Source organism: Vipera berus, assembly GCF_964194415.1.
Source record: "Vipera berus genome assembly, chromosome: 2".
Taxonomy (NCBI): Eukaryota; Metazoa; Chordata; class Lepidosauria; order Squamata; family Viperidae; genus Vipera; species Vipera berus.
The window spans coordinates 266,198,917-266,212,323 of NC_138203.1; the positions used below are offsets into that span (position 1 = coordinate 266,198,917).

Here is a 13,407-nt window from a genome sequence, read left to right on the forward strand (position 1 = left end):
CCAAATTTCTGAATGTATTAACACGGGATGTATTATTATTATTATTATTATTTTGCCCAACTTTAGATGGGAACGCTCATCGGGGGAACTGCTAAAGAAAAATGGGAGGCAGGGGCTGCATTCACACATGCCTGAGCTCGGTTCCCCAAAGAAACGCAAGAAATCACTGCGGCATTTCTTCTTTGTAAGAGATTTCACAAACAGATTTTCAGCCAGCAGGAAGATGTTTCCTTTTTTTTTTGCTTAATCTTCTTTTGGCTGATAACAAGGGGTGGTGTGTGTTTTGGAGAGTTTTGGATCAGTTTCGTTTTCCGTTTCCTCATTCTGGTGAGGTTTGGGAAATGGTCTACCAATCAGCTGCCTGAAGTGGTCTCAAGAGGAGGAGACTTATCCTCCTGTTATTCCGAATCTCTGTGGATGTAGAGAGCAAAGACTGAGGGTTGCAGATTTGGTCCCATTTTGCCATTATCTTGGCCAAGTCATTCAAGGCAGCGAGAGGTGGCCAGGTTAGGGAAGGCTGTTCTGCAACATGGAGGTGAAAGGTGAGTTTTTATTGGTTCCTTCCCTTTGCTCATCAAAATTGAAAACTACCCTGGTGATTTGCAGATTAAATAATAATAATAATAATAATAATAATAATAATAATAATAATAATAATAATAATAATAATAATAATAATAATAATAATAATAATAATAATAATAATAATAATAATAAAAGTTGGAAGGGACCTTGGAGGTCATCTAGTCCAACCCCCTGCTCAGGCAGGAAACCCTATACCATTTCAGGCAAATGGCTGTCCAGTCTCTTCTTAAAAACCTCCAGTGTTGGAGCATTCACCACCTCTGGAGGCAGGTTGTTCCACTGGTTAATTGTTCTAACTGTCAGGAAGTTTCTCCTTAGTTCTAGGTTGCTTCTCTCCTTGACTAGTTTCCATCCGTTGCTTCTTGTCCTGCTCTCAGGTGCTTTGGAGAACAGCTTGACTCCCTCTTCTTTGTGGCAGCCCCTGAGATACTGGAACACTACTATCATGTCACCCCTCACCCTTCTCTTCGTTAAACTACACATACCCAATTCCAGCAACCGTTCCCTATATGTTTTAGCCTCCAGCCCCCTAATCATCTTTGTTGCTCTTCTCTGTACCCTTTCTAGAGTCTCGACATCTTTTTTACATCGTGGTGACCAAAACTGGATGCAGTATTCCAGGTGTGGCCTTACCAAAGCATTGTAAAGTGGTATTAGTACTTCACTTGATCTTGATTCTATCCCTCTGTTAATGCAGCCTAGCACTGTGTTGGCTTTTTTGGCAGCTACAGCACACTGCTGGCTCATATTGAAGTGATTGTCTACTAAGACTCCAAGGTCCCTCTCTGTTGCAATTATTGTTGCAAGTTTTGACTGATTTATGTATCATTAAGTCATCTGCTCCTAGCAGTCACATAGATTTTCTCCTTGATGCTTTGCCCCTCCTGACTGGTTCTCCCAACTATACACTCATTGCCACTGTTAAGTAAGCGTGCATGACTTGTTGCTGGTCTTTCTCTTGGCTTTCCTTCTGCTTTCCCAGCATTGGAGGTTTTTCTAGAGGGTTGAGTCTTCACATCATGTGTCCAAAGAGGATAACTTGAGCCTGGTCATTTGTGTCTCAAATGAGAACTCTGGGATGATTGTTGGATGATCCATTGGTTGGTTTTCCTAGTTATCCAGGAGTCTTCTCCAACATAAAGTTCAAAGGCATCCATATGCTTCCTATTCTGCCTCGTAAAAGTCCAACTTTAGCCTCTATAGAGTGTCACAGGGAATACCATGGCTCGAACTATTCTGATTGACAAAATAACAGCTGGAAGGGACCTTGGAGGTCTTCTACTTCAACCTCATGCTTAAGCAGGAGATCCCATTTCAGACAAGTGGTTGTCCAATCTCTTCTTAAAGTAATGGATGGAAATTAATCAAGTTCTGGAGGCGAGCCGTTCCACCGATTAATTGTTCTGTCATGAAATTTCTCTTTAGTTCTAGGTTGCTTCTCTCCTTGATTAATTTCCATCCGTTGCTTCTTGTCCTGCCTTCAGAGAATAGGTTGACCCTCTCTTCTTTGTGGTAGCCCCTTAGATATTGGAACACTACTATCATGTCACCCCATAGTCTTTTTCATTAGACTAGACATACCCAATTCCTTTAACTGTTCTTCATGTTTTAGCTTCCAGTCCCCTAATTGTCCTTGTTGTTGTTCTCTGCACTGTTCCTAGAGTCTCAACATCTTTTTTACATTGTGGCAAGCAAAGTATAACCTTAGAAATCTTCTTTAATGGCAGTTTACTGGGCTGTAAGTGATCCCTAGTAGCATTAGAGCAGTGCCTTCCTCTCCCCACCCCATGTATGGCCTACCCTACACCTTTCATATTTGGGAAAGAATTTGGAGAAATTGTTTCATATCCTTGGAAACAATGCTGTGCCAACACTCCATTGTCCTCTCTCTCTGCCCCTCTCTTAATACCAGTGGCTGCAGATGGTGTGTTCTTGTGGTTTTGAATGGTATTCCTGTTTCTGTTGCTGGCATTTTTGTAGTGACCTATGAAATTTCACAACTTCAATAACTTTTTCTGGCTATACAGGTGGTTCTTGCGTTTGAACTTAAAACAGCACTGAACAAGTGGGACTTACGATGGCCCTCAAACCTGTGACCATTGCAATGTCTCTGCAGTCACGTGACTGCAATTTGGGTGTTTGGCAACAGGCACATAATTACAACAGTCACACTTATCCATGGTCACTTGATTGCCATTTGCAACCTTCATTTTTTGATTCCAAGCAAGCAAAGTCAATGAGGAAGCTTGCAGAATGTCACAAGTCAGAGTCATGTGGCTTCACATTTAACCACCATATATGATTTAATGACCACAACTGGAACTGTTAATATAAATCGCAGTCACATACCGTAATTGTTCAATTTACAATCAAGTTGCTTGGAGATGGAATTGCTGATATTGACTGTGGTCATTAAGTGAGAACTACCTGTATCTTTCCTGCAATAGCTTGCATGAGGGGTATGTATTGCTGGGAAGTGGCAAGCATAATAGCACTAAAGGGTATCATTATTTAATGTTTAATCAATGCAGGTAAACATGGGAGAATGGCCACAATGAAATCATAGAAGTGACAAATTGTGTTGTCACTAGATAGCCTTTTGTAGTTTTTGGAGGCCAAAATAATTAAAAATGTAAATATAGCTTCTGGGAAATATATATTATATATGCAGGTCATCCTTGACTTATGACCACTCATTTCACAAACATACGGTGTTAAAAAATGTGATAACAGGTCCTCACACTTTTGACTTTCACAGTGTCCCCATGATCAAAATTTGGGCACTTGGCAACCAGCATGTATTTATGATAGCTGCGATGTCTTTAAGTCATGTTATTGCCATTTGTGACCTTCTCAGGTGGCTTCTGGCAAGCAAAGTCAATGGGGAAAACTGGATTCGCTTAATGACAATGGGGATTCATTTAATGACTATGCTGATTCACTTGACGACCAAAGGCAAAGTGGATCATAAAATTGAGCCCAACTTATTTAATGACTGCATCCATTAGTGATGAAAGTTCCCACTGTGGTCATAATCAAGGACTGCCTATATAGCAATTGACCAAGCTATTTTTGAATTTGTGTTTGGTAATGGGATAAACTAAAGAGGCAGGAGTCAGTCACCTTTTCAGACAATGGGCAGCTTGACCTTGTGAGAATGGGCAATCTTACCAAAATTTTCACCTGTTTAAAGTTCAAAGAAAACCATTTAGAGCAGGGGTCTTCAAACTCGGCCCTTTTATGACTCATGGACTTCAACTCCCAGAATTCCTCAGCCTGTGTGCCTGGCTGAGGAATTCTGGGAGTTGAAGTCCATGAGTCATAAAAGGGCCGAGTTTGAAGACCTCTGATTTAGAGGCTTTGGCAGTACTGTGGCAGTTTGGGCAGTAGGTTTGGTGCTGTTTGTGGCTTAGGAGTCCCTAATTCCAAACTCTTTTTTTTCCTTGACAGCTCTTGCCACTATGAAAGAGGAGAATGATCTCCCTAAGCTTTTTCTGCTTGATGAAGAAGGTAATGAGCTCAAACTGGTTTGTAGATCTTCCTACCTGAAGAAACTCTGGGGGCTCCGTTACAAAAATCAGTGTTACGATTATGCCACAGTGTTATGGCGTAAGATAAAGAGTGGCATCAAAAATAACATGTTCTGCTCCTCTCACAAGTACACAATAACTCTGCCTCCCATCAAAAGTCTCACCTTGGCTTTCCTCCTGGTTGTTTTGGGTTTTTTCTTATTTTCATCTTTTTTATTATCGAAGGTAAATGGGCTGGGTGCAATGTATCCATTTGGGAACAACGTGCCCCCCAGTGTTGTCCATACTAAAGGAGATAACACAGAAGCAGTCCCTAAAAATCTCACTGTGCCAATCCTGCTGGAAGCCAAGAAATCCGAACCGTTTTGCGAAGCCATGGATAATTGCTTCAATAAAGCGATCAAGGAATTCACGTTGGAGCCACAGATTCTACAGGAAAATGCCAAGATGATCCTCGAGTGTAACGGAACAAGGAAGGAGTTCGTGTCTGGAAAAGGAGAAAACTATATCGAGGTGTTCTGGGTGGATGGCCAAACGCATTACCGGGTCAGAGAAGCCAATTCACAAGTCTATGTGGCAAGGCTGGGGCGCCAACCTTTACCACTCAGCCTTGGCAGCCTCTTGAATGTCTACCAACAGCTGGCTTCCCGCGAAGGATCAGAGGAGCTGCGGCAGTGCCTAAATAAGACAATAGAGGAATTTCCCAAGGAGCCGCAAGCTGTACAGAACAATGCCGTGTTGCAGGTTTCATGCGGAGGGAGCAATGTGACCTTCCGTTCGGAAGCTGGGAAGAATGAAATCAACGTATACGAAGATATGCATGGGAAGATTGTATTTAGGGTAAAAGCCAGAGGATGGCCTTGGTTGGCCAGAATATTTGTATGGCACTAAGTTAAGGAACGATATCGGAGAAGCCAGGGTGGGTGGAAGCTTTGTGGTTCTGCGATAGAGACAAATGATTTACAAGTAGCCCTTGACTTACGATCACAGCTGAGCCCAAAATGGCTGTCGCTCAGCGAGGCAGTTGTTAAATGGGTTTTGCCCCATTTTACGATCTTTCTTGCATTAGTTGCTAAGTGAATCACTTTCAGTTGTTAAGTTTGTATCACGGTTGTTAAGTGAGTCTGGCTTTCCCCTTTGACTTTGCTTGTCAAAAGGTCGCAAAAGGGAAATCACGTGACCTTGGGACACCGCAACCTATCATAAATGCATTCCAGTTGCCAAGCGTCCAAATTTTGATCACATGACCATGGGGCTGCTGCAAGGGTTGTGTGGAAAAATGGTCAAAAGTAACTTTTTTCAGTGCCTCTGCAACTTCAAATGGTCACTAAACGAATGGCTGTAAGTCGAGGGCTACCTGTATTACAAACAGAAGCATCTCCTCACTGTACCTTCCCACATGCATGATTCCTGGGATCCTACCAGTGTACTGAGCCTATCAATCATTTTGTTGCTGACAGATTATTGCTTGTTTTACATAATCAGAATGTTTGATCAGTTCACAGTTGCAGAATTTCTTCTGTAAGTGAACAGCTGTAGATAAATCACAACTCCATATATAAAAAGTAATTAATGGTCAAAGTCTTGCAGAGCAATCGCTTTATCTCCAATCCAGGAATCCATCAGTGCTGTATTTTCCATATTGTATTCTTCTGTTCTCTTTTTGATGATTGCTTAAATAAAGTTTTAAATTGTTACTGGGTGTCCTGTTCCTTCTAGGACAGTGATGGCGCTTTTAGAGACCGAGTGCCCAAACTGCAACCCAAACCCCACCTATGTATCGTCGGGTGCCGGGTGGGTGTGGCCCATTGGGTGGGCGTGGCCCATTGCGTGGGCGTGGCTACGGTGGTAACGGCAGACTGGGTGGGACTAAAAAGTTCGATCAATTCCAACTTCGTGAGATCTTTTTTTTCCTACGAGAAGTTCAAATTGATTGATTGATTGAATCTTTTTTTTTTTTTTTTGCACACGGCGGCGGAGGCCTAAAGTGAAAAAGTTTATAAAAGCCAGCTGGAGGCCTAGGACTGGGGCCATGGCACGCGTGCCTACAGAGAGGGCTTTGCGTGCCACGCGTGCCACAGGTTTGTCACCACGGTTCTAGGATATCCTAGGCTTCTAAACTCTAATTCAACTGTTAGGATATGTTTTGGATACAGATCCTGCAATATTTGTATTAGAATGAAGATAAAAGGGAGACAAGATGATTTTTCCCTGTCTCAGCACTTACTTTCCCACAGCAGAAGGGTTTGGCAGTGATATTTGGTGGTTCAAGGTGTTGGGGGGGGGGGAGAAAAATCTAGCGAAGGAGAGCTGCTTTGCCCTGGGCCACCAGGAAGTTGTTAATGATATGTGAAGACTTCATAGAATACCGTATTTTCCGGTGTATAAGACGACTTTTTAACCCATGAAAATCACCTCAAAAGTTGGGGAGTCGTCTTATACGCCCAGTCGCCTTATACGCCAGAAAATCAGCGTCTGGCGTCTGGCGGGAGCCGGCAGGGCAGTCCTGCGCACGCGCGCACTCCCCGGCTGCTCCTTAGCAGCTGGGGAGTGCGCGCGTGTGCAGGACTGCCCTGCCGGCTCCAGCCCGAGGCTTTTCCCTCTTGAGGCAGCATCGCTCCCTGGCTCCTAAGGAGTCCTCGGGGATGCTGCCTCAACTGTCCTGCATTGCCCCCATTCGTCCTCCTTTCCAATTCTCCAAATCCTCCTTTGCTTCATGAATTAAGGCTAAGCAACGTGGAAGGGAAGCGGTATTAATTACACATTAAGGCACCCGGAGTGATGCTCGTCTCTGCCTCATTTTATTTCAACAATCTGTTTGGGGGGGAGGGGTAAGTTTCGAAAGGTCATCCCATTCACCAATGGTTTATTTGGACACGAATCTGCGTATAAACATAAACCCACCTTATCCTACAGCAGTTACAAGCACCCAAAGGAGGAATTCAACAACGATTATAGAGATCTCTCCAAGAGGGAAGAGAGCAACATTAACCCCTCCCTCCCTCTCGGACGCGCGACTACTCTTCCCCCGCTAGCAAAGAAAGCGCTCCTGCTCAAGTAAGCCCGCCGGCAGTTGGAAAGGGAAGAGTCAGAGGGGCGTCGAAGGCAAACGCGCGTGCAGGCTCTGATTGGTGACTTCTCGCGCAGGCGCCCGAAGGCAGGAGCCAAGTAGGCCGCGGGGCTTTTTGTCAAGGAAACGCCTGTTTACAGTTGTTGCGTCCTTCTCTGCTTCCACCGCAACCGCCTTCTTTTCTCTCCCCTTAGAAGACTTGCACGTTTTCGCTGTCCACGTCTAGTTCCAGGCAGGCGAAGAGTCATGCCTGTACGCTGGAAGGTGAGAGGGCGCTGCCGTCGTGTCCTCGGCAAGAGGCTCTCCCCTCTTTTCCTAAGAAGCTTTAAGCTCTAGACAAATGCTTGGCTTCCGTTCTTTATCTCTCTTCTCCTCTCCTCCCCCCGCGCATACTTGGTATTGGCCGTTGTATTATGGTCATTTCAAGAGAAGCGCCCATTGTTGCCGCTTCGGGGGTTTGTTCTGTCTTCATCAGGAAATAATTCGGGTCGGCAGCTGCTGGTTGTCTCGCAAACCCTCGCAGGACTTCCCTGCCGGCTCCCGTCCGACGCTCTTCCCTCTTGAGGCAGCATCCCCGAGGACTCCTTAGGAGCCAGGGAGCGATGCTGCCTCAAGAGGGAAGAGCGTCTGGCGGGAGCCGGCAGGGCAGTCCTGCACACGCGCGCACTCCCCAGCTGCTAAGGAGCAGCCGGGGAGTGCGCGCGTGCGCAGGACTGCCCTGCCGGCTCCCGCCAGCCTGCCCTGCGATTTTCCGGCTTATAAGACTGAAAATCATCTCAAACGTTGGGGGGGTCGTCTTATACGCCCAGTCGTCTTATACGCCGGAAAATACGGTATCTCAGATAAAAATCTGATAGAAGCAGGTTCTAAAGATCATTAATAGAAAAGTTGAGTGGGAACACTGTACAGGTAGCCCTCAAATTACGAGCACAGTTGAGCCCAGATTTTCTGTTGTTAAGTGAGGCAGTTGTTAGGTGAGTTTTACCCCATTTTACGACTTTTCTTGCCACAGTTGTTAAGTGAATCACTGCGGTTGTTAATTTAGGAACACGGTTGTTAAATGAATCTGGCTTCCCCATTTACTTTGCTTGTCAGAAGGTCGCGTGGCCTCAGGACACTGCAACCGTCAGAAATACGAGTCTGTTGCCAAGCATATGAATTATCACGTGACCATGGGGTTGCTGCAACGGTCGGTGTGAAAAACGGTCGTATGTCACTTTTCTCAGGGCCGTTTGTAGTTTTGAACAGTCATTGAACTGTTGTTAAGTCGAGGACTACCTGTGCTGTAGATGAAAACAGAAGAGGCACTGGGTAAAAACTGGAGCAAGCAAAAGGAACAAAGATTTTCTCAACAGCATCTACCACTTCGGCTAAAGTGGGAGAAAATTTACATTTTTGTAGCAGAACATCCAGATTCAGCCATAGTTTCATTCCATACAGCATTAACCTTGTGAACTCTCAGGCTTCGTCATTCCGTTATATATTCAGGATAGACAGTATTTAATATTTTATTGTTATGTATTTGTAGGGGGGTGGGTCTATATACATATGTTGTATATAGTATGTTTTAGAGCGGGCAACTAAATTTCATTTTTGATGTGTGCCATTGCGCCCACAGTAAAAAATGACAATAAAGATTATTTTGTACACTGTAGCTTGAACTACTTAATTCAGAAACATCAGAAAGCTTAAATCAACTAAATACTTGGCACAAAGTAATTACCTGAATTGTTAGAAGAGTATATAAAAAAAAGGACAGTCCTGAGCTGTTGTGTGTAAAAGCAGGTCTAAAGTTTTTACATTTTGAAAGTAATATTGTTTGCCTGCTCTAAGAAAAATGCAGTATTCATTGTATCTTGGTAACAGTCCCACTTAACATTCAAAAGAGTGTTTCCTGTAATCTCTTTCCAGTTTCCAAACTTGAATATAACTTTGTGCAACTCCAGATTTAACTAGCGAGAGAAATTTCTACTCGAGATATTTTTTCGTCTGCTGGAATATTTAGCCTCTGGCTAAATTTCAACTATAGTGCCACAGAGATTACTACAAGTAATGTCATAGACTTCTTTGAAATGGGACTGGTTTAATGTTTTTGAAAAATCGCAGGGGTTACATTGATGAGTAAAAGTAATAATATAGCAGCCTGATTGCTTGTGAAATTATTATTAAAGACCACAGACACATCTGATCCCAGATCACATCCAAGGTGTTAGCTTAACAGTAAGAAGGGGGTCTCTTATCATGCAAAGAGAATGCTTTTTTAGCATAACATGATGATTTAACTGAGATATTAAAATCACCCAGTTGAAGGTCTCCGTTATTTCAGGTAGTTAAACCAAGAGATAAAATCTTCAACAAAGTTGCTGATAATCACTTTTAAACAACCAATTGGAAATTTCAGTTTTGCAAACCAGAAACTCAGATGAATCTAAAACCATTGTTAAAAGACAGACATTTGCAGATGTTCGTTTATAAGTAAGACCGAATGGCCACCCTGATATTTTGGCCCAGGACTATGTAATAATTCAGAACTTCCATTAGCAAAGTATTGCAGTGCTTAAACTACCATCCAGACTTAGCCACAAATAAAAGAAGATTAAGAACTTAGATTGAAACTGCCCTGGAACAAGAATCCTAGGACTGGTCCTCACACGTACAACTATCACATTTGTTCTCTCTGTGCTGTTAGAGCATTTAGCATTTAAAGGGTTAAAAACTGTCCTTAAGAGAGTGCTGTTAGGGCATTATAGCATTTAAAGGGTTAAATGCCGTCTCCTTAAGAGATGGCCTCTGGGAAATGTAGTTTAGTTGTTGGTCAGTTCTATGTCTTATCTAGTCATTGGAAGGGACTTCAAAGTTTATTACAGGATTTCCTGGCTACATGCCAAGGTTGTAAAAAAGCCTTTGTCTAATCAAGCCTCATGCACCAGTTGTGCCCCTTTTTGGACCGAGATGCCCTATGCATGGTTACTCATGCCCTCGTCACCTCTCGCCTGGACTACTGCAATGCTTTTTACATGGGGCTGCCCTTGAAGAGCACCCGGAGGCTTCAACTGGCGCAAAATGCGGCCGCGTGGGTGCTCATGGGAGTATCTCGGTACTCCCACGTTACACCACTCCTGTGCGAGCTGCATTGGCTTCCGGTTGCCCTCCGGGTGCGATTCAAGGTGCTGCTAATAACCTTTAAAGCCCTGCATGGCTTAGGCCCAGGGTACTTGTGAGACCACCTGCTGCCATTTTCAACATCCCATCGCCCGGTTCACTCCCACAGAGTCGGCTTACTCAGGGTGCCATCGGCCAGGCAATGCCGGCTGGCGACCCCCAGGGGGAGAGCCTTCTCTGTGGGCGCGCTGACCCTCTGGAACGAATTACCCCCGGAGCTGCGGATGACCCTGACCTTTGGTCCTTCTGCCGTGACCTGAAGACTTGGTTGTTCCAACAAGCGGATCTGGACTGACTACGTTTTTTAATTAGGTTTTTATCAGGGTTTTTAAATTGTCACGTAATTATTGTATTTATTGTTTCTTTTTAAAAACTTTTCATCCTATGTTTTTTAATTTTTATTGTTGTGAGCCGCCCTGAGTCCTCAGGGAGAAGGGCGGCATATAAATTAAATAAATAAATAAATACATGAATGAATGAATGCCTCGGCTGATATCCTCAACCATGCTTCGCTATATGGGGTAATTATTTCTTTTTACCCTATGAGAATGGACAGAATATGAAACATGTGACAGATGTATCTACAGCAAACGCGAATTACTGCTTAGAATTCCTGATCAATAAATATTTTGTTTAAAACCATTCTGTGGAGTTTATACTATCTGGACAATGGCTAACGCATTTGCCTACGTTCCAGAACACCCTCCTCTGAGCTCCATCAAATGTTGTTCTTCCCTTTGCTTCCCTTCCCTTCATTTCCCAGCTCATCCTTTCCTTCCTCTCACTTCTGGATCAGAGCATGTGTGTATTCTTGTGTCTCTGGGTAACAGTTGTTTGTGTGGGTGAGAGAGAACAATAGGCAATCTACGCTAATGGGATCCATTAGTTTTCTGATGATGAGGTTATCCATCCAGCTGAGTCCAACGCTCGTCAATTCTATGGACCAAGTCACTCCACATCTTCCGATTTTGCACTTCTTCGAGTTTTTCCATGCTCTGGTGGGTGTCAGCTTTGATGGCGTCCCATCAGTGTTCTTTGGAGGGCTGGTTTCCTTTTACCAATTAACTCTTTCTAACCCAATTGTTTTCTCCAATGAATTCCTCCACATGACATGGCCCAAGAGACACAGTTTCGTGATTTTTGCCTTCTAGTGACATGTCCGGTGTTATGCGCTCCAATACTTGCTTCTTAGTCACTTTAACTATCCAGGGAAGTTAATTTTCTGAAAGGAATATATTATTACACAAGGAATTTTATTTATTAATTCAATTAGTATTTATATTTTTATTCTGGGACTGATTTTTTTTAAGGAATAAGATTGTTAGGAAAAGTCCTAGTGTGGCATATCTCAGCTCACGGCCAGAACATTTTCAGCTGAACTTTCCATTATCATTTCTATAGCAATGCTTTTTTTGTTGTTGTTGTCTGAAATGGTCTGTGTTGAACTTCGAAGTTTTATACTTTCGGCTCATCTCAAACCTTAAAAGTTAAACTTTGAATACTTTCTGTACAAAGTTCTCAGAATTTCATGCATAATTTGAAGAGAAATCTGGTCTAATTGTAAACATGGAAAACTAGTTAAGGCCCTGTGTTTTCCCCCTGCAATTGCTTCATTTGGAATTCCGCTATCCAGAATAAAACCTTGGTAGCTAAAATGAAGGCAGGTGAGGTTCCTTTATCAAAAGGTTATATTATTTTTGTTAGGGGTTTTTTTTTTGTCAAAGGAGCAGGCAAAAGAATTGCATACACATAAAGGCACGGAATGTCTTCCACTTTTATTATTTTGCATGCCATTTAACCACATATTTGCTGTTATCTTTTCCTGTCTGTATTTTAAAAACATTTTACCCAAACAATACAAAGCAAGACAGGCTTTCTTTCAAAGGGAGGTAGCCTTCCATTGCTGCTGCTGGATATATTGGGATTAAAGTTTCCATGATGTACAACCATTGGCCATGTTATATGGCAGGCATGTCAAACTCGCGATGTCACATGACGTCGCGACGTATCGGAACTTTTTCCCATTGCCGAAAATGGGATGGGCACGGTTTCTCCATGACGCTCCAGCCCGCGGGCCGGCAGTTTGACACCCCTGTTATATGGGAATTGTATAAGCTGTCCCCTAACATACATAGAGGGCAACAGATTAGCAAAGACTAGTTTGAGAGGGACCAACACAGATCCTGTAGCTAGCAGGGTGATGGCACATCAATCAACCCAATTTACCTGGACTCTGAATATGCAAACAGGTTTTTGGCTTTTGTCCAATGCCCATCTTCTCAAGAAAGAAGCTTCTGAATAATAATGGGGGAGGAGAAGGTCGGTGGGAAGCTTTACACTGAAAATGTCCTCCTGTGTCTATTTTGGCTCAGCTGTACCTGTCAATGGGCGCTAGAGATTATCCTGAAGAAAGAACAGGACTGGAGATTATATTTATGGCGAAGTACTGGAAGACATTCAGATTCCACCGAAAGTGACTGTATATTTGACTTCTGACCCCTATTTTTCTTTTTGAACCTAGTATTTCCCTGACTAGGCAAATGCCATAAGCTATTTGTCTCACCCTCCAGGTAAGATGGCCAACACTCCACTAACCTCTGAGGGAGTCTACCTCTGAGGGAGTCTGCTTGCATCTGATGAGGTTACGTAGCTGAAATATCACAGGCAAAGGAACTATGAACTGAGAGAGATTGTGCACTGGCCCTTCTGATGCAATCCCAATGCATTCAAATCATAAAGATGTTGTTGTTAGCTACGAAGTCGTATCCGACCTATCGCAACCCTATGGACAACGTTCCTCCAGGCCTTCCTTTCCTCTACCATCTTCTGGAGTCCATTTAAGCTCACGCCTACTGCTTCAGTGACTCCATCCAGCCACCTCATTCTCTGTCGTCCCCTTCTTCTATTGCCCTCAACCTTTCCCAGCATTAGGCTCTTCTCCAGTGAGTCCTTCCTTCTCATTAGGTGGCCAAAGTATTTGAGTTTTAGCTTCAGGATCTGGCCTTCTAAAGAGCAGTCAGAAGGCCAGATCCTGAAGCTAAAATTTAAGACATACCAGAT

General features: G+C 43.5%; 1 protein-coding gene across 1 annotated transcript; it reads left to right on the forward strand.

The window, feature by feature from the left end:
* The first annotated feature begins 415 nt into the window (after positions 1 to 415).
* Positions 416 to 6,320, forward strand: LOC308663598 (uncharacterized protein). Its single transcript, XM_081320177.1, has 2 exons — positions 416 to 542; positions 4,036 to 6,320. The coding sequence occupies exons 1-2, from the start codon at positions 530 to 532 to the stop codon at positions 5,004 to 5,006; spliced, it is 984 nt and encodes a 327-aa protein (XP_081176303.1). The 5' UTR covers positions 416 to 529; the 3' UTR covers positions 5,007 to 6,320.
* The last annotated feature ends 7,087 nt before the right edge of the window (positions 6,321 to 13,407 follow it).